This window comes from Halichoeres trimaculatus, unplaced genomic scaffold, assembly GCF_033239565.1.
Source record: "Halichoeres trimaculatus isolate MK-OKI-2021-1 unplaced genomic scaffold, fHalTri1.1 fHalTri1_scaffold_21, whole genome shotgun sequence".
Lineage (NCBI taxonomy): Eukaryota > Metazoa > Chordata > Actinopteri > Labriformes > Labridae > Halichoeres > Halichoeres trimaculatus.
The window spans coordinates 5,616,406-5,637,095 of NW_027437199.1; the positions used below are offsets into that span (position 1 = coordinate 5,616,406).

General features: G+C 40.9%; 1 protein-coding gene across 1 annotated transcript in view; it reads left to right on the top strand.

Annotated features, from left to right (window-relative positions):
- Positions 1-20,690, top strand: part of acss3 (acyl-CoA synthetase short chain family member 3) — a 57,525-nt gene that overhangs the window by 10,001 nt on the left and 26,834 nt on the right. The window contains exons 5-9 of the mRNA XM_074697914.1: positions 2,351-2,491; positions 3,077-3,157; positions 3,478-3,573; positions 6,011-6,162; positions 15,339-15,442. Coding sequence (XP_074554015.1) covers positions 2,351-2,491; positions 3,077-3,157; positions 3,478-3,573; positions 6,011-6,162; positions 15,339-15,442 — 574 coding nt within the window. The remainder of the gene's footprint in view (positions 1-2,350; positions 2,492-3,076; positions 3,158-3,477; positions 3,574-6,010; positions 6,163-15,338; positions 15,443-20,690) is intronic.

Here is a 20,690-nt window from a genome sequence, read left to right on the forward strand (position 1 = left end):
TACGATGATTGACAGCTACTGTTTTTGTGTATTTATTCCGGGGATTGTAAAATATGTCAGAAGGGAGAGCCAAGAAGAGATAAGACTCTCCAAAGGAAAAAAAAAAGATTATTTTTGTTACCAGTGTTACTCATAGCCTCCACTGCGTGGACCCTGGCTTCACAATGGCGATGCCTGTGACGGGGGTATTTTGACTTCAATACCGTACAATGGTAAACGGCGGAGCCATGCTGTCCACTCTTTAAACAGTCTTTGGCTCTGATCCAGTTTGGAAGCTGCATATGAGGTTATTCCCAGCACAGAGTCAGGCGTTGCTACAGAGAGTTGAACTTCACTTTCACTTTCACTCAGATGTAAAAGAGGAACATTGAAGGCTGAGTTTCCTCCTCATCTCTGTTTAAAATTGTTCCTCTTTCTGACTCAGAAGTGTCCTCAAATTATCCCGAGCCGATCTGTTTCATCTGATCCTCTGCTGTTATCAGCATCAGTAAATGATCCTCTGATTTTTAGAGAATACTCGGTGGACATAAGGCTGTTTGCTGTGAAATAGTTTTCACAGTAAATTCAGTCCAAACTCTTCCTCTGTTAAGTCATGTGAAGCACCACTTTGAAGGTGGGAGCTGCTGCTGCCTAATCAATTACCGCATTCAGTAAGCAAGAGGCCGCGGCTCTGTGAGCACGACTGCAAACATGAAAGGCCCGTTCAATCAGCTGCAGCTTCCTCCGGCTGGGCTCACAGTGAAGAGAGAGGCTTTTTATAACAGCTGGACTTCTATCAGCCCTGTGTCGTCTGGTTTTAGGAGAGTCTGTGTGACGCTGAGTGATATCTCAGGCCGACAAACATGTTTGAGAATAAAGAAATACATCCCACTGAGCAGAACCGGGGATGTTAGGGTGGAAATTTGTCTGAAAACGAGGTGAAGTCAGGCCTCAGCCACTGAGACTTGGTTTCAACCAGTTTTCAATCACCTGAAAGGGGAAACAGATTTTGTTCAACAATGTCTTGAAGTCACTGAAAAGTCGATTTGGTGGAAAAAAAACCTTTCTGGATGACACGAAAGACTCCATAATGCATGGGCCAAAAACATTCTTCCACCACAAAGTTTGAGGTAGAAACATCATCAGTGCATTTGAGATAAGAAAACCACAAGAAAGAAAAAAGCAAAGAAAGCTGAATGCTCATGCAAGAGGACTACCAAATTGTTGCTAGGCACCGCCCCATTGTGGCAACTCTCTCTGTTCTTTGTATGTTTTTCGTCATTTTTGCATTTGGAGTGGATCATTACTTTGTATGGTTCATTTGCTGGTTGTGGGCACCAAACTGGTTTTGTCTTCAGTGATATTTTTACTATTTTTGCTCCTGTGTTTGTCTGGAGATCCTACATGTAACCATGGCTGCATTGTTTACATGGGAACTCAGCTGTTAGCAGCCTGTAGCATGTCAATGCTAACTGGTGCAAGGCCGGATGTTTCCCCACAAGGTGAGGAGAAGGAGGTGAGGACAACTGTCCTTCCATTCATCGTTATTGGGAACGTAAGATCTATCTCTAATATGATGGACAAGCTAGCTGTGCTAACCCAGCAACAGAGGGAATACCAGAAGGCAGGGTAGCATCATGCTATTCACAGACACTGCTAACAGAGCTAACACTGGACACCAATGCCACACTGGAAGAACTTCACCTACTGTCCACTTTCTATACACTTTCTTACTTCTGTTTTCTTGATTGCTGCTGTGGCTCCTCCTGAATTTCCCCTGGGGGATAAATAAAGTATTTTCTATTCTGTTCTAATCTATAAAACTCCTGCCTTGTAAGTCCGTCATCACAGACGAAGCCTTGGTCAAAAAAGAATGGAAGCGCAGGTCCCATATTTATCCTCCTTCTGAATCTGCCTGATCAAACTCTCAACTTCTGCCGAAAGTCGCAAGTGTCTTTCCTAACACCTTCAATTGCAACCAATATTCCGTCAAATCTACTGGTGAAGTCTGTCTTCAATCCTTGAATCGCTCCATAATACATGAGCGTCACCAAACGCTGGATGTTCAGATTTTCAAACCTCTACTTTTGGTCATTCCATAAAGATCTCTTGACTTGTTCATGATATGTTGGAGGGACCGGGCCTCAAACACCAAGGTCTGTACATAGCTCCACCCCCTTACAGGGCTCTTAAGGTGTGGCCACTCAGAAGGAAGGGGGTTTCTTAAAGAGACAGCAGCTAAAAAGACACAGAGGGAGGAAATTCAGGGTAATTTTTTGAGCTGTAGATCATGTGAAGATGCTACGGGGGCACCAGAGGGACACAATAAAGACTAAACTGTTGAATGATTCATGTTTTCTTTGTATTTTAGGAGAAAGTTTCCTTGAGTCCAGAGCTGAGTCTTGACTGGGATGAAGAGATGGCCAAAGCTCAGCCTCACGACTGTGTCCCCGTTCCCTCAAACCATCCTCTCTACGTCCTCTACACGTCTGGGACCACTGGGACTCCAAAGGTACGGGTAGAGAGGACTGTGATCGAGACAGGCAAGAGAAACCAGCTTCATAGTTTCAGACATGTGGTGTAAACACACTGAGGAGTTCCTGTAGAGCTCCTGTGTGACTCATCTGCTCTTTGACTCTGCAAAACTTTAAACACAGTCATGGCGACAGAAATAAGATGGAGCTCTTCCACAGCGGGAGATGGAGCTCATTCAGATGGAGGCAGAAACATCAGTCCTTTCTAAAGCATCATTTTATCCAATATACAATAAAAAAAATATCCGTCTGCTGGCTCCCTCCTGAGCCTGACAGAGCATTACGGCTGTTTTTATCTCTGTGTCATTCAGAGTTATTGACGCACAGAGACCATAATGTAAACAAGCTGTAAACAAGCTGTAAACGTAATTTAACCAGAAATATCTTTACAACAGCATTAACGATTAGAAGTTGGAAATTGGAGCTCCTTTTTAGAAACAATCATTCACAAACACTTTTGTCTTCTATCTCCAGCAAAGCAGAGCGAGTGTTCAGACTGATATTAAACCTCTCTCCGTCAGCACCTGTCACCTGTCTGATGTTTTTCTTATCTCGTCCCCCAGGGTGTTGTGCGAGACACTGCGGGCTACGCTGTGATGCTGAAATGGACCATGTCAAATATTTATGGACTCAGTCCTGGAGATGTAAGGCAATAAAGCAGAGTCTTCTCGGTCAGAGCTGTGCTTTAAAACAAAGAGTGCGCTCAGAGCTCACAGACAGATTGTGCCGTACTTGAAAAGAAGATTTGAGCTGCATGTAATATTTATGGTAACTGAAGAGTTGTGGTGTTTGAAGTAGTATGTTTTTATTTATTTATTTATCTCCAGTCATCTTTTATATAACATGAGCTTCTGGATTTACAGCCTGAGTGCCTTCAGCTGAACTGAGACAGTGTTAGAATTTTATCAGCACTCTCTGTTCATGGAGGGATTAATAATAAAGGTGTGTTTTATACCTGTTCCAGGTTTGGTGGGCAGCGTCAGACCTGGGCTGGGTGGTCGGACATTCATACATCTGCTACGCTCCTCTGCTCCACGGAAACAGCACAATTCTCTACGAGGTACGTCCCTGTGGTGTAAAAAAAATCACATCAGCAAAAATTATCTGCAGACTCCCAATAATAGTTTCCCAATTTCTCAACAAATGTTAAAAATCTCTCAAGGTTTCAACAAAATTTTGGCATTTTAAAGGGTTTAAAGAAAATTGGCAGGATATCCAAATTTTGCGGCAGATTTTTTAATCCTAAAAATTCCTGTCCTGACATTTAAAAATAAAAATCCAAATAAATTCACTGCATTATTCTATTGCAAATACATTTTTTCCATATATTTTAATCTTTTTTAATTTGTCATAAAAAACCTCTTAGAGTTTCAGTCAAATTTTAGAAAATTTTCAAAAAGAGGTGTTGAAGAGTTTCCAAAAAATGTTGAGCAAATACTTTTTTTTTTCTTTTTAGCTAAGCATGTCTTAGACGCTTCCCCCAAAATTTCCAACAACTACTGGTTTTGTTTCAAAACTATTGTGATTCAATGATTTGAGACAGCAGCTCTAATTTTCTTTTCACACCTTCACAAAAATCTGGAAAAATGCCTGACATCTTGAAAATTACCGAAAACTGTGACTTACCTCCTCCCACAAAAGGTTTGGATTTAAGTTTAAGAAAATTACCCTAAAATTTTATAAAAAGATCTCGAAAAATTCCTGGCACTTTCTTGAAAATGACTAAAAAGTCTGAATTACTTTTTGCTGTCAAAGTTTTAGACTTAAGTTCAAGAAAGTACCTTAAAAACTCCTGACACTTTCTCAAAAATTACTTAAATTGTGAATTACTTTTTCTGTCACATTGTTTGATTAAAGTTTATTAAAACTTCCCAAAAATTTCACGAAAAAACCTGGGAAAATGCCTGACATTTTCTTGAAAATTACTGAAAACTGTGACTTACCTTTTCTCCCAAGGATTTGGATTTAAGATTAAGGAAACTACCCCAAAATTTTATCAGAAGACTGGAAAAAATCCTGACATTTTTAAAACTACTTAAAACTGTAAATTACCTTTTTTGTCAAAGTTTTAGATTCAGGGTTAAAAAATTGCCCAAAAAGTTAAGGAACAAAACCACAAAAAAAGAAAAATATTATTTTTAATGCATGAAATCTTATATACAAAGGTCCTGAAAACTCCTTAAAGTTTTCTAATATTCATATAATATCTGTAAAATAATTTTTCAACAAATATTTATTGAAATTTTATGTCCAAGTTTCCAATCTCTCAAATTTTTCATTATTTTTAAAATTATTTATTTATTCATTAATTTAATTCAATTCTGATGGGAGCTGAAAATTCCTGAACTTTTACAAAGTTCTCATAGAATTTATTTTTCCAAAAAATTGATCATATTAACCTGAGCTAGATTCAATAAAAAAAAACCCTAAAGTGTAAGAGTTGAAGTCCAGTTGTTCATGCTATCAGGTTTGTTAATTCATGTTGTTGTGTTGCTGAATGATTAGTGAGGTTGAAAAGATTTTCCCAGATGATTTTGATCCTGTAGAGCTGAATGGTTTTAATGCTGAGGGAGCAAACTGGTGTTTCCCTGAGAGGCCTGAGTGGAGAAAGCAGCGTGAAGTCTGTGTGTGCAGGTGACACACTGACTGTTATTAGTACAGACAGAGAGAAGGAGTGACTGACAGGAACACGCAGAGCTGCAGACTTTCTCTGACTTTCTCATGGAAACCAAACCAAAGAGCTGATTATTCTGGTTCCTGTCCCAGCAGCAGCAGCGCTCAGGGTCATTATCAGCATGTAGATCAGCTCTGTGATGATGAACGTCTGTTTGCTGATCTCTGTCCTTCTGCTGATGCTACATTAAAGGCCGCACATTACATTAGTGCTCTGATTTCTTTAGAAGCAGCACAGGCGGGTGATAAATTAATCTGCCGTCCTTAAATCAATGTTTGGCTGCACACACACCTACACACACACCCTCACTGCTGGTCTCAGGTGGCGTTTGTACTGTACGAGCCAGTCTATCTTTTCTTCAGGTGTGTTGCTGCCAACCCTTTTGTGGTTCCTCGGTCAATACACAAACACAAATATTTACCTGGCGGCCTGAACTCAGCGCTGATGTTTACCGTGATTCATTCATCTGCAGAACGGCCTCATTGAATCCCACAAACACTTTGGGAGTCACTGTTGGAGGCAGATGCCTGCAGGCCTCTTCTGTCTATATCTTTCCTACAAGACAAACACTTCTCCCAGAGTGCAACTGTGTTTACTAATCCGTGGATTTCTTGGCCCATCTGTGTGGAGGCATCCTTCCAGAGTGTCTGCTTTTAACAGCTGCTGCATGAATATTACCGCTTACACTCAGTGAATACGTACAGAGGAGCAATGTTGAAATACTGCTGTAATGCTGTTTGCTCCGTAGACAATCAGTTATACACTTTGCTTTAAATGTTTTCCTCTGTGTTGAGGATTTTAACGCAGCAGCTGTTGTTTGCAGGGGAAGCCTGTTGGGACCCCGGATGCGGGCGCCTTCTTCCGTGTCCTGTCTGAGCACGGAGTGGCGTCCATGTTTACGGCTCCAACTGCCATCCGGGCCATCCGCCAGCAGGACCCGAACGCTGCAGTCGGGAAGAAGTATCCACTGTCCAGGTACACAGCAACTCAAACCTGTAGTGATCAGGTGGTCATGCAAATGAGAATCCAGATGGTTTGAGATTCAAGTTAACAGACCGAGCTGCTGTGAAAGGATGGCAATATGCAACATTCAAAACTTCACCAGAGGCTTTGCAAAACTTTTGATAAACAGTTTTTCCAGCATTTTCAAAATTTATTCTGATTTATCATCTTTAAAACACTGATTGATTTCAGCCCTTGAAAAACTCCAATGATAATTTGGCTCCTTCAGGCGGTTCGATCAGAGAGATGGATGAGAAGAATATTCAGAGAGCACCGCTTTGTGTACGATTCAAACATTTATTGAAAGATGGAGTAATCTGTTTAATGCATCATATTTTGCTTCATGCAAGACACAAACAAAGATGAATCTACATCTTTAGGCTTTTATAATGATCAGCACAGAGATTTAACCCTTAGTTTCTGAAAAGTTCCTGCTCTGGGGAGATCCTTAGAAAAAGGTCCAGGAACTCCGGGGGCAGGGCCTGCAATGCTTAAAGTTTCTGATTGGGTAAGCACCCACAGTGTGTTCATTTTGTATCTAAGAGAGTTTAAATATCCCTTATCTGTTGGGGCACTTGACAAGTAAAGACACAAACTTCACAGGAATACAAACTAAGCAAACTTAAATGATAGTAGTTCAGTTGTCGTACGTGGAAGTAAAGGGTAAATAAAAAGTATTCATGATGCATCCGCACTGCCTCTTGATGCTACCCATGCACGTTTGAGGGGCTGTGAGAAGTTTAAACGTTTGCTTGATGTCACGTTTCAAACCGTGGCGCTACATAACTGTGCTGATAAATACTTTACCTCAGTGCGTTGTATCCAGTAAAAAATTGTCTTGAACAAAGAAAATTTGTTTCCATCCGATCTCCATTTAATTCCAAAACAATCACACGCCTCATTCAAAGTAATTTATGACAGTGTGCGAAGACTCCAGGCCACAAGGTGGCAAGGGAGTGCTATCAAAACAGATCCTCCTCATAGCATCTTTAAGACTAGTCAGAAGAAAGAGTGTGGTATCATCTTTTCTTCTTTGCAGCTTAAACTGCTTCCAAAGTGGATTTCTACTCCCTACTCAAACAACCTTTACCTCCCAAGTGTGCAGAAAAGAACAAACAGAGAGCGGCAGTAACTGTGACCATAAGGTACGATTATTTAAATGTTACAGTCCTCTGAACTTTACTGATGCAGATCATTAAAAGAAGTAACCAGCATATCCTCACAGAGGTAAAGATAAGGACACATTTATCTTCCCAGTGAGGTCTTGAAGGAGATTAATGAAGCAGAAAACAGCAGATCCCTGTAGGAAAAGGTTATCCGTGTGATGGCCTTTGGTCACACGTTTAAAGACTACAAGCTGCTGGCCTGCTGAGAGGTGGCTCTGCGAGGTCAGTGTGACAAAGTTGAAGGAGGAATCACTCACAGAGGCGCTATTCCTTGTAGCATTAGAGTAAGGTTCAATTCCTGGTTCCAATTGTGTAAAATCTGCACAGTTATTAGAAGAATGATCATTTCTGCACACATTTCTTCTGAGTTATAAAAAGAGATCACATACATGACATCATCTAGGGTGTTTCACGCTTTTGCATACATGCACTTTTGCATGTACTGCCCTGGACAAGCAAACTGCACTCATGTCTGATATTTTCTCTGGAGGTTATTTATAGAAAAGCTCCTCTAACCGCTTTTACTGTGCACTAAAAAGCCCCATGGACTGCAGTCATGCACTCTGTCACTTGTTTATAGAGGTATATCTCAGCATTGAGTTAGTCCTCCCTTCTTCAAAACACCACTGACAGAGTGTCTGCCCTCTTTGTCATGCTACATTTATGCAGAGCGCTGCAGCCATCACAGCCTCTGACAGGCCTGCAGCCAGACTCTCAATGTGGCAGTTTTCACATCCACGCTGACAAGTAATATGGCCGCTGCACATTGATAAGGGTCCAGAGCTATTACAGCCCAGCGAGCAAATGTCTCACAGTGTCAATAAACCACAGACACAACACTGGGCTTCTCTAGCATGAAATTATGTGTTTGATAATGAAGCTAACAGAAGCGTCTGAAAGGTCTGAAGACTTCCATCAACGCACTTTTAATTAAGACCAAACTGTTCTCACTGCGTATGGATCCAATACACTTCATGTGAATTAAACCAAACAGCCTTCAGACGCTGAAATACACTCATCAGAGTCGTCTGACTGAGTGAAGCAATAATTACACAAGACCACGAACTCAAGCTCGGCTGACAGAACATCAGTTCATCACTTCCACGCATCAGCGAACAGTAAAATAGTCCATTCCACCTCCAGCCCAGCCCCTCCTGTTTGCTGTGTCTGATATAACAAGGGTCAAATGTATCCTCACTGATGCTCGCTCTGTTCTGTACCAAGCAGATCTTTACTGCTGCTCTCCCTGTCATAGCTCAAAACATGAAAACATGGTGGGTGCACCTAACCTGCATTGGCTATTAATTTATGCATGTCAAGAGAAAGAAAGTGTGCTCTGCCTGCCTTGGTTGCATATATGTGCACATGAAATGAAAGAGGGGTGTACTCTACCTGCCATTACTTTTTATGTGTAAATATGAAAAGCGGGGATGACCTCTTTCTTGGCCTTAGCCTTTTAGTCATATGCGTGTGGAAGAAAGGGAAAGGTGTGCTCTCCCTGCTTTTTGGATTCCTGTTGAGTCATGAAAGAGAGGATATGTGGTCTCCCTACCATGGCTTTTAAATCTTGTGTGTAAAAGTGAGGGAAGGTGTGTGCTCTATATGCCTGGGTTCCTCAAGTGACATAAAAAACACGTGTGCTCTTCCTGCATGTCAATTGCTGTTGAGTTATGAAAGAGAGGATATGTGCTCTGCCTGCCATGACTATTAATTCATGTTTGTCAAAGAGAGGGAAGATGTGTGCTCTATCTGCCTTGGTTTCCCAAGTGACATGAAGAACAGGTGTGCTCTCCCTGCCTTGTCAATTTCTGTGGAGTCATGAAAGAGGGGATATGTGCTCTCCATACCATGGCCATCAATTCATGTTTGTTAAAGAGAGGGAAGGTGTGTGCTCTGTATGCCTGGGTTGCTCAAGTGACATAAAGAACAGATGTGCTCTCCCTGCCTTGTCAATTTCTGTGGAGTCATGAAATAGAGGATATGTGCTCTCCATACCATGGCTATTAATTCATGTTTGTAAAAGAGAGGGAAGGTGTGTGCTTTTTCTGCCTTGGTTTCTCAAGTGACATAAAGAACAGATGTGCTCTCCCTGCCTTCCTGAGAAACAGCAGATTTTTTTTCCCCCACTTTTGCTTCTTTTTTTTTTTTTTGTTAAAGTTGTTCAAAAATTCTTAATTTAAGGTAAAACAAATGAAGAGTTTCTGTTTTTCTTGCTGCTAATATGAAGCAAAAAAAAATCAAGGTATATACAAAGGTTTAACTACCCTGCTTTGGAATGACTCCGCATTTCATTTCTCCCTCTATGTTTCCTCCTGTGTCACAAATGTTTCCTTCCTGCCATAAGGAAACACAGTATTCTTTCACTAACCTGCCTCCTCCTCCTTCTCCTCTTCCTCTTCCTCTTCCTCTTGCTCCTCCATGGGGAAACATCACATTAGTAACAGGAAAGCTTACAGAGAAACAGCGTGTCTCCTAAATGACTGATGGTGACTCTGCCGACACTCGAGGATAAACTCCGCCTGTACCCGGCTCCAACACATCGTTCAACATACCGTAACAGCATTTTAAAAAGCTGCTATGCATTCAGCTGCGCCAACAGCTCAAGATTGGCAAATTCAGCACACAATACTCAGTTACTGAATGATTCACTGAGGCCAGAGGTCATCCTCGCTCAGAATTGCTTTATGATTGTGTGCTTAGAGGCATTTTCCGACTGCAGAGCTGAATGAAAGCAGTGAATTGACACCCCAGCCCCCGAGGTCTCTCCGCACTGCACCAAATAATTAATAACTGTGATAATCTCAGCAGGTGTTTGACTCTCTGAGCCATGGAAAGTGTTTGTTTTTGACTCAGAGCAACAGACGACCTTTACCTGCAGCTGGACTGCAGCAGCAAAACAACTTCATGTGGTATGATTTAATACACGTGTGCTACAGTGACCTGCTGTTGTTTGGTATAAATCCTGATTAACAGCCGAGCGGGTCGGGCTGAGGGTGCAGGCGGGGAGCATAGGAGGTGATGGAGGGCTGAGCATCAACAGATGGCCGGAGACTAATGTGAGGCTGGAGCGGCTGTATGGAGAACCTTTAGCCAGAATGTGCTTTAACACGTCGCTCTGGAGGATTCAGAGACCAGCAAATGACAAACAGAGTCTCCTTCACCTCACTTCTGCTGGAGTTTACATGCAACAAGGTTTCCACACTGCAAAAAACTGAAATCTTATCAAGTGTTTTTGTCTTATTTTAAGTCAAATTTGTCTCATTATACCTGATATAAGCCACATTCAGCTGATCAGTCCAGAAAAATATCTTGTTTTAGGTCATTTAAAGACAAAGAGGAGGTCTCAGTTGCTTATAAAAAGAAAAACAAATCTGCCAATGGAACAAGAAATTTGCTCAAATATTTGCTTGAAACCAGGATAATGTTTCAATTCAAGTAACTTTTCTCTTGTTCCATTGGCAGGTTTTTGTTTTTTCTTGTAACAAGCAATTTAGACCTCACAAATAACTTAAAACGAGATATTTTTCTGGGCTGGTCAGGCGAATGTGACTGATGTTAAGCCTTAAACGGCATTTTTTACTGAAAATAAGACAAAAACAACTGATAAGATTTCAGCTTTTTGCAGTGAATTTTAACAAATGCTCAAGAGAGTCATTTTCAATCAATGCTGCTTGAATATCTTCGATGATCAACACCAACACTAATGGAATAAAGCTATGGTCTCCTAACAACTTGAACCCTCCGACAGAGCAAGAAGCAGGCCAGAAGAAAACGTAGCAAACACGACAGTCATCCCCCTTGTAACACACGGTGGTAGCTTTTTCATTGGCTCGATCAAAACCATGAATTAGCGGGATGAAGCGGGTCTGGTGTTGCCACTGCAAGACTAGAGCCAACTGTGGACGAGGCTTTACCTTTCTTGGCGAGTCTTCACCAGCTCAGTTTACAATGCTAAAGATGTGTGGCTATTATTCAGCTGACACCTCCCACTGTCCTACATTTCCCCAATATTCAGTCTCTGTTGGCACCTGTATTGCTCATAATTCTTCCTTGCTTCAGCCCTTTCCTAAAAATTTGTTTTCTTCTCTTCGCTGATAAGAGTAACAGTAACATCTTCCTGGTTTTGGACTTCTCCAGCTTCATGAGGTTTCAGTAGCTGAGCAGCTAGCTGACGTGAGAGGGGTAGTGGGGAAGGACGAGGCAGGACGGTGCGGAGCAGAGGAGACAGGGGATTGGATGGACTCACGCACAAACCCAAAATGAGGGGAACGGCAGTTCGGATTGGTCATTTATTGTGCCGTTTTGCAGCTGATGTACTGAACAAACTTTTTTGTTCTTTTTGCTAACGGCCTCATAAACGGTTTTATCAATAATTACCAAGCTTCCAAATTGTAGACCATAGCCTCAAGAGACAATCTCTGTTTTGTTTCTGGGATGCCACCTCCCTGATCTACCCCTGATATCAGAGTTACTTTCAATTAATCTGACTGCATTAGTTCCTGGAAGTGAAGGGAGCCTTTTTCCTCCTGTAAACAGACACAGATGTTTACGCTCTCCATTACTGACTCCGTGTTTGGGCAGCAGCCAAACCCTCGCCCTCCCACCGCCCGCCCTGTGGTCACAGCGTCTACGTGAATCCTCCAAACTTGAACTCATATTGAACTCTGTAAAACTTACAAACCACAGTGAAAGTGAATTGTCCTTGGATAACAAGAGGCAGTGTAGTGGAAGAGAAATGTGGTTTAGGTAGAACATAAGGTCAGCGCTGAGCGGTGAGTAAATCAGTCACTTACTCCTCGTGTTATTTTGCTCCGTATCCTGCAGGGCTGAGTCAATCTGACGGCTGAATGATGGCGCATTGTTAATCCTGAGGCTTTATTATACTCTGTGATGTACTCCTCTCAAATTTCATACACTCATGGCATTCATTCAAAGCTTTTTTTATCCGTAAAGCCTTTATAATGAGTGAAACAACCTTCACCCACACAAAACACAAGGTTAGAGCTCATAGTTTCCCTTGTCACACATTTTATCGGACTCCTGAATAAAAAAATCCTCCATCTCTGAAAGGACACAACTCCATTCTTCTTTTACCAAAAAGCTGTCCAGTAATAGCTGAGTATTTACATTATTTTCCACTCCTGTAAATACTTAAAAGACTTGTAAAGCAGCCCCAGTGTGAGTGAAAACCAGAGAAACCAGACTGCATTAGATTTCTGTGAGCAAAGAACAATCAGGTTAGAGAGTGGTGCTCGAGAGGAGAATGAAATATTACTCAGAGAGTGAAGAGAGGAGAAGAAAAGCTTTGATTCAGAGGATAAAAACCCTTCTCCCTGCTGCAGATGATAGAATATGACTTAAACTTCTGATTGGAGCTGGAAGGTCGTTTCACCATTGTGAAAGGTGCAGACCGATGACAGATGACCAGCAGTGGTTTCTGGGGTGAAAAAGTAAAGACGGAGTGGAGATCATGTATGGCTGCTCTGTGGCCTGGGCTTGTAAAGGCTTACAGATCTCTTCACAGCCTCTGCAGCGAGCATCCAGCCGGGCCGTGAATTAGATATGAGCAGCCATGGGCAGCCGTCAGAGGGAGTTTGGGAGAAAATGATGGGGGAGAAATCAGGGAGGCTGGAGACAGAAACCGCAGAGTTTTGGGTCAGTTGTAGGGCATTGAGGGAGGGTTTCGTGGAGCTGTAGATGTTTTCTAAACTGGTAGCTGAACAGGGAGGGACGACTTTGATAGATTGAGATGTCATGGTAAGAGTTTGTATCCCCATGAGTCAGGGTTCAACAGTTTAATAAACTCAAGCATGCTTCTCTAAGTTCTGAGTAAAGCATCTTGTGGCTGTGAGAACGCTGGGTTTGTAGTTGTTTTTCTTTTTATTATTAACAGCTAAATGTGACAGATTCGGGTCAAGTTTTCGATATCTGGTGTTTTTATAATACTATTTTGTGTTGTATCATATTGTAATGTATTGTATCATATCACTTTTGCTTTTTATTTCATAACATTTCATGTCATATTTTTTTGTTCTGTCACATTTTGCTTTGTTTATTATAGTATATGAAAAAGCACATTTTCTTTTAATACAACACATTTGTATTGTATGATATGGTTCCATATCATAATATGGTGCATCGTAGTGTACCTTTTAGTACTATATAGTATCATACTATTTGTTTTCAAATCATAGTGTATCATTTTGTTTCATAATGTAATAAGTCAAATCATGTTGTATGACTATCATAATGTATTGCATCATTCTGTATCATTGTTTTGTATCGAACTGTAATGCATTTTATCATGACGTACTGTACAGCACTGTACTGTGCTGTACTTTAATGTACCGTACGATAACTATCACATCATGTCAGAACGTACCAAAGTATAATATTGTATTGTATCTCATCATATTGTATCATAATATGTCATATTATATTATCTAATTTCATACCTTTTCATATTATAAAATATATACAAACATTATTTAGTGAAGTGTACCGTACTGCACTGTACCGTAATGTACCATACCGTAACGTATCACACCATGTCATAACATATTATAATATGTCATATTGTATTATCTAATGTCATACCACTTCATATTATATAACATATATATAAAACATTTTGTAGTGTAATGTACCGTACTGCACTGTACTGTAACGTACCATACAGTAACGTATCACATCATGTCACAACATATCAAAGTATGATATTGTGTAGTATTTTATTGTGTTATATCATAATATGTCATAATGTATTTGCTTATTTCATACCACTTCATATTAAATCACAGATCAAAACTTATTTCATACCACTTCATATTAAATCACAGATCAAAACTTATTGCTGCGCAATGTACTGTACCGCAACATGCCATAACTTAGCTCTTTATATGGGTAAATGGGTAATGTTTCGAATCTTAGCGAATGGTAACATATTGCATTGTTATGTCACTTAATGTGAAGTATCAAACTGTAATATATTCTAATACATATCACACCAAACATTTTGTAACATGTCATGACATACAATAGTAATAACAATAGTATTGTACCTTATAATGTTGTACCGTACCGTACCGTAATTTAACGTACTGTAAAACAACATATTAAATTGTAAGGTATGATCAAGTATCATTTAGTACGATTTAGTGTTGTATAGTCTTATACTGTTTCATTTTTGACTCTACTGTATCATACTGGGTCGTGGAATATCATATCTTATTGTTTTGTACCATTGGTTTCGTATGGCTGGGTATCATATAGAATCAAATCACATCTGCATTGTATTCTTTATTTTTGTTTTTCATTGCATCATTTGATTTCATTTAGTTTAGTGTCACATAGTGTATATTATAATGTCTTCTTTTGTATGGTTTGCATAGGCATTGTATTAAATTGCCTTAAAATCACTTTCCATAACCTCTGCTGCCCCAGACACTTGTGTGTCACCCTGTGACTGAGTGGATGTTTAAGGGACTCTCAGGGACTAAAAGCTGCTTGATTCTATCAAGGCCCTGTTTCCAGGTAGACAAACATCCAACTTTTAATGCCTTTGAGATAAATCAAAGTCATGCAAGTCTTCTCAGTTTCCTCCCGTCACTTTAAGAGACGAGGCTCAGGACTCAGCTGTTTGAGACGAGCTTCAAAGCAAACACGTATCCCCGTCTGACTGTAAGGAGGCGAACCATCACACAGGACGCAGAGATCCCTTAGTCAGCAGAGGTGGCAGAAACTATCTGCCTGACATTGTCAGAGGTAATTTAAAGGAAGCTTCAGTCACAGCTGGGATCACAGGGAGAGTGAAGACGAGGGCGCTGCCTCCAAGGCAATAACATTTTGCTTTTAGAAATATTGCATGAGCTCAAAGTCACTTTTAAGAGTATCAAAGAAGTTTTGAGATCTCAAAAAGTTGATGCACACATCAGTCATGCTTCCTCAAAGCAGCTGAGCTTCTCTTTCTTTTGATTCTTGCAGGATGCGGTCCATGTTCCTGGCAGGAGAGCGCTGCGATGTGGAGACGCTGGAGTGGGCGAAGAAGAGCTTTGGGGTGCCTGTCCTGGATCACTGGTGGCAGACTGGTAAGTTTCATGTTTTTCACAAAGAAATCAAAAAAAGTTTTAGTTTTACAGCACAAACTCTTGCTTCGCTGAGTCCGTCTTTTAAAACAAACCAGTTCAACCCAGCAACGGGACTGAGTATCTGGCCTTTAGTCTTACAGGACTTCAGGTGGATTTAGCTGAAACTGTACCAAAACGTGCCCTTAATACACGCTCCACTTTAATGATCTTACTCCAGTCGCTGAAAGCACTTCACCCTCAAACTTCAGGGATTAAGCTCTTATGATATGGAGACTGGAAAAGCTTTTCAAGGACCTGAAGTGCTGATTAGCGTGAACTATGTATAGTGTCTTAATATAACTTGATCTCTCAGACGCCGTCTCCTCTCCAGCTTATCCGTGTGAGACTACACCAGTGGTATATTTAGTAAAATGAGTAAAGTTCGACCTTGTGAAGAGGCTGAGCTTCTGCTGTCATTATGAAGCACTTTTTATCATCATTTTCTGATTAATCACGTCTGTGTTTGGTTTCATAGACGGGGGATTGTCTCTCTTTGACGCTAAGGACCACTCAGTATTAATTTCTGACTCATTTTCTCTGGGAATAGATCATCACACAAAATGAAGCGTCGTATTTCTCTCTAGATGTTAGAGCTTTAATTAGATGGAGACGTGCAGATTACGAACCAATTAAAAAAACTCAAAATGAGACTCGTGGAAGGGCTCCAACGCCCCGAGCAGTAATGAGACTTTTTCCAGCTTTAAATTCTCTTAAAGCGTTTATAATTCGCACCAGAGAGTCGCAGCAGATATCCTCACTCTAAAGTCAGCCACAGTCAGGTGAGGAAACTCCCAGAGAGCCTTTAAACAACAGGTTTGACTGGCAATGCCTTCCAACAAGTTCGCTAACATTTGATTGACTCTGCCCGCGGTGGGAGGCTGAGTGACTGGCTGAGATGTGAGGTCTTGTTCGTGCAGCAACAAGATAAAGTGGAAAAAAAAAACAATCCCTGGTTCTCTGTGTACACGTCATCCATCATTCAGGAGGTGGGATTGAAATGGCCTCCACTTTGAAGCTTTCTTTCACTCATTCTCTGTTGTAGCAGCGTGAAATTTGAAGTTCAAGCTGCACAAGATTATAAAACAGTCTGTTTTGATGTCTCTCAGGGGGAAAAGGTTTAAAGTCCTCTGCATTCAGAGAAGTTTATGAGGTGCAGTTTCTGTGTGTCTGTTTCTAGCTCCATCTGTTGCCACTGTTTGTAGCCTGTATATTAAATTATGACTTTCCAGAACTAGCTAACTTTTTCAGAACTAAACTAAAAAATACCCAGAAACTCATCCCAGAGTCTGCAGATAAAAAAATGTGAAACTTGTTATGTTGGCGGTGTCGGCAGGAGGCTAACAGTCTATTCCTGACTTTTCCTGCCCATATGATGCTTTTTAATTAATCATATCTGATGTTTTTATTGACAGCATAGCTAGCTGAGACATTAAACTTCATCAGTTCTGGTCTGCAGAGTGTGGCTAACGTGTCTTTGTTGGAATGAGCGTTACCATGTCAATTAATTTGCATCTTTCTCATCCTTAAATTCAGACATTTGAGTAAATTAAACTTACTAACAAATTTTAAGTTTTCATAGCTTAATCCAGTTGAGTAATTTGAACTTTGGGGTTTACAGTGTAACCTGTCCACTCATTTTGCACAGGTGTTGTTGCGCTCGTAAAGTCTTTCCTGTCTTCAACAACCAACTTCTTGCTGGTTTTGACACTCGTTTGGCTCCACTTAAACATCATTTCAGTGACATGCAGTCAGTCTGCCTTCTCAGCTCTTTAAACTCCATTAACACAATCAACACGTCAGCATTTTGCTCTGGTGCTCCTCTGATTTATGTGTTCACGGATGTTGTTCAGTATTAATTTGAAAGACTTTCTGGGTTACGCCCTTTGACTCACTGAAAATTAGGACCATTAAGGGGAATTGCAGCATCGTTAAAGTATGGTCGTCACCCCCTCTCTAAAACAAGCGCTGTAAAAGCTAACATCCCCCCTTCTGTTAATTCTGCTTATTGTCTCCTCACAGCATCAGTGAACTATGATTAATGTGTCAGCACCCATGAAAAGAACAATTGGGTGTCACTGTGTTTGGTAATATCCTGCCAGAGCGAGCAGTGGATCGATGCCGGACAAGACGACATCTCTGTGTTAGATTTGGAATCAATACTGTTGTCGAGCGGCTGGAGAGCCATCGACCTTGAGTTTGTACATGCAACACACTGATCTGAGTGCAGATTATACCTCAGGGCTGATTGCTGTGTCCGAGTTCAACAGGAGTGTGAGAAACTCAATATTCCAACATCACCAATACAAACCATTGATCCAGGATGAGCTCTGACCCTCCTGTATGCTCCCCATGTATATCAACTGAATATTGGGTAACAGCTTCGTCCTATGGAGTCCATGTTCAAAACTGGACACCTGACCTGCTTCCTTCAGGTCATCAGAGCAAATGTCTTAATATAAAACTAAATATTAACTTAAACTGTACTAATTACCGACACCGATGCTTCTACTACAGATAGTCAGGGGATTATAATGTAGAGCAGGGGTCACCAGTGCTGTGCCGGGCACCCACAAGAACCATATAAAGTGCCTGTGAGGCATGTTCCAAAAACAGCACTGGTCACAATGAAGCTACTTTCTACCATCATTGTTGTGTAAATCATTTATAATAATAGTGAAATAATTAACATTTACATGTGAGCAGTCTCTTCACACGTCAATGTTAATTTTTCACCACTTCTATGATTCATTCAGTCTCGAAAAAGGTTGGTGACCCCCGATCTAGAGGAGGTAACAGAAACATTAGCAGAAGCAGCGTACTCTCATAATGCTCCAAAACTCGACTACCTGGATGTAAGCAGTCACAGATATCAGGTTTTGAGTGGTGTTTTTGTCAGTATGGTAATCTGTGAGAGGCTGTTTACAGGACAACAGTTTTGGAATAAATCATAAGGTGTTGTTGAATATCATTTTAGTCTGCCGTTAACACGTTAACAGGTAAACACTTTTATAGCCAACCTAAAATGGAAACTTTTGAAAATGGCCTCCAGAGTGGAATTTTATGGATAGGCTGCAGCTACCGAGGAGTTTTCAGTGGAAACACATTCTGCTTTCTGCAGCAACTTGAATAGCCATGCGAAAACTGGACAACAACAACAACAACAACAATGGCGGACTACCTTGTTATGCTTGTGCTGCTTATTCTACTGAATCTGCTAAGTCTGCTGATTGCATTGCAACAAAATGTGCATTTGTTGCACAGCTTCAGCAATCATCCTCTGTTTTGTTTATTAGACTTCTTCTAGTCTGTGGAGGGGTTTGTCTCTACCATTATATCGCCAACTACAGGCCTGATATGTATACTGCAGCATTTTCAGTTCCTTAGTGTAGCCATGTAAATAAAGATTTCTTTCACTGAGTTTTTTTTTTTATTGGTGTTCAGGTGAAATGCTGTGTTAATGTTAGGGGTGGGAGAAAAAAAATCGAAAATAACTATCAAAATTGGGGTTCTTTGTCTTTTTTTTTTTTTTTTTAAATTCAGGTCCTTAATTTTAGTCTTTGTTTATAAACTGGATATAAGTGTAATGGCATTTTATGGGAAAATATGGCTCCTTATATAGTCTGTAGACATTATCATCATCATTTGACTTTTTCCCATGTTTCTGTGTTAAAAAAGAAAACTAAGAATTGCAAATGTTCTAAATATTGAAGAATCACAATTTGTATCAAATTGGCACCCCAAAAATTGTAATAGAATCGAATCGCAAAAATAGCGTATTGTCCCAGCCCTAGTAAACTGACCCTAAGTTAACAAAAAGTTGCATGTAGACTGCTTGACCAGAGCCATGAGGAACCAGCACAGACATGAGGATGCTAACCTACAAGGAGGAGTAGCTAGCTCTGCTAATGTTAGCCACCTGCCGACGACACCAAAGTAACTAATTTGAAGATATTTTAACTGCAGACAGTGTGACAGGTTTTTTAGCTGTAATAAAGCACAACTTTGATACTTTTCCTGGTAGTTCCTACCTTTGGACTGAATCAAAAGGAGTGGTTGTGGTTGAATCACATGACGGGAACTGGGTCTCAGGGTTTTTTAGAGGTGTTTAGGCTCTTTACTGAGCCACATTATTATAATGTCAGCAGTGTTTACAGCTTTTATGAGACATGTTTATCAACACTCTCTGTTTTTTTATGTCTAACCATCTGATTTGTGTAGGTAGCACTCAAAGGTCTTATTAAGGGAAGCCCATTATGAGCAGTGACCACCCTGCTCTTTAACTGTGACACATTTACATCTGAGAGAGAATTAAAATCAATCATCGTGCAGAGAGCAGTTCCAGCGCTGAGCTCCCTCCCTGTGGTATTTTTATGCTCAGTTTAAATATCCATATACTGATCTTTAATTATGTAAGGCTTAGGACGAGCAGAGCGGAGGAGTGCAGGATGAACGTAGGCAGCAGAGCACACAGGCAAACACGGGATTATGACATTTGCATGCCTTTAGGTTTCTCTGTGATTACGCTGTTTACTCTGTTAAATAAAAATCCCTCCCTGTCCTTTCTACCCGTCCCTCCAGCACAAACTGTGTCTGACTGAAGCTGCACATGAATGGACTTAACCAAACCCTCCCAAGCCTGAGACGTTGAGTCTCATCCTCCTCCGTGTTTGTTTCACTGTCAGCGCTGAATCTCACTTCCTCTCACAAAGTCCCGTCACACTTTGTGGCTCCCCCAGCCAGGTGATTTATTGAGTTTGGAGAAAAAAAACCTCTGGCGCCCTCTTGATTTCTGTCTCCATGTGTAAATCCCATTGGATTCTTCACCCCCTGCTAAACTGAATAACTGGCAGCTGGCGGCCAGCACTGCAATCCAAATGTGTTCTCCACTTTTTCACGGTACACCAGGTCACTCCGGGCTTTACTGGCTTTCACTTCTTCCTCTTTGTAGGAGAGTTTGACTGGAAGTGTGTGGGTGACAGAGCCTGGCATGTTATACATATTCATTCACTCATTGTTAGTTTGTCGTTTCTTTCTGGAGACAGAGATTTAAAGAGGAGCTCAGCAGAGGAACACAGTGGGATGTGCGAGAACAGACAGACCTTCTGATATTGGGGTAAAATGTTTGAAATAGGGGCTGCGTTCACACTGACATCACTTTCTTCAAATGTGTTACATTAGGTGTTGGAGCTGACCTGCACAGGTAACAGCC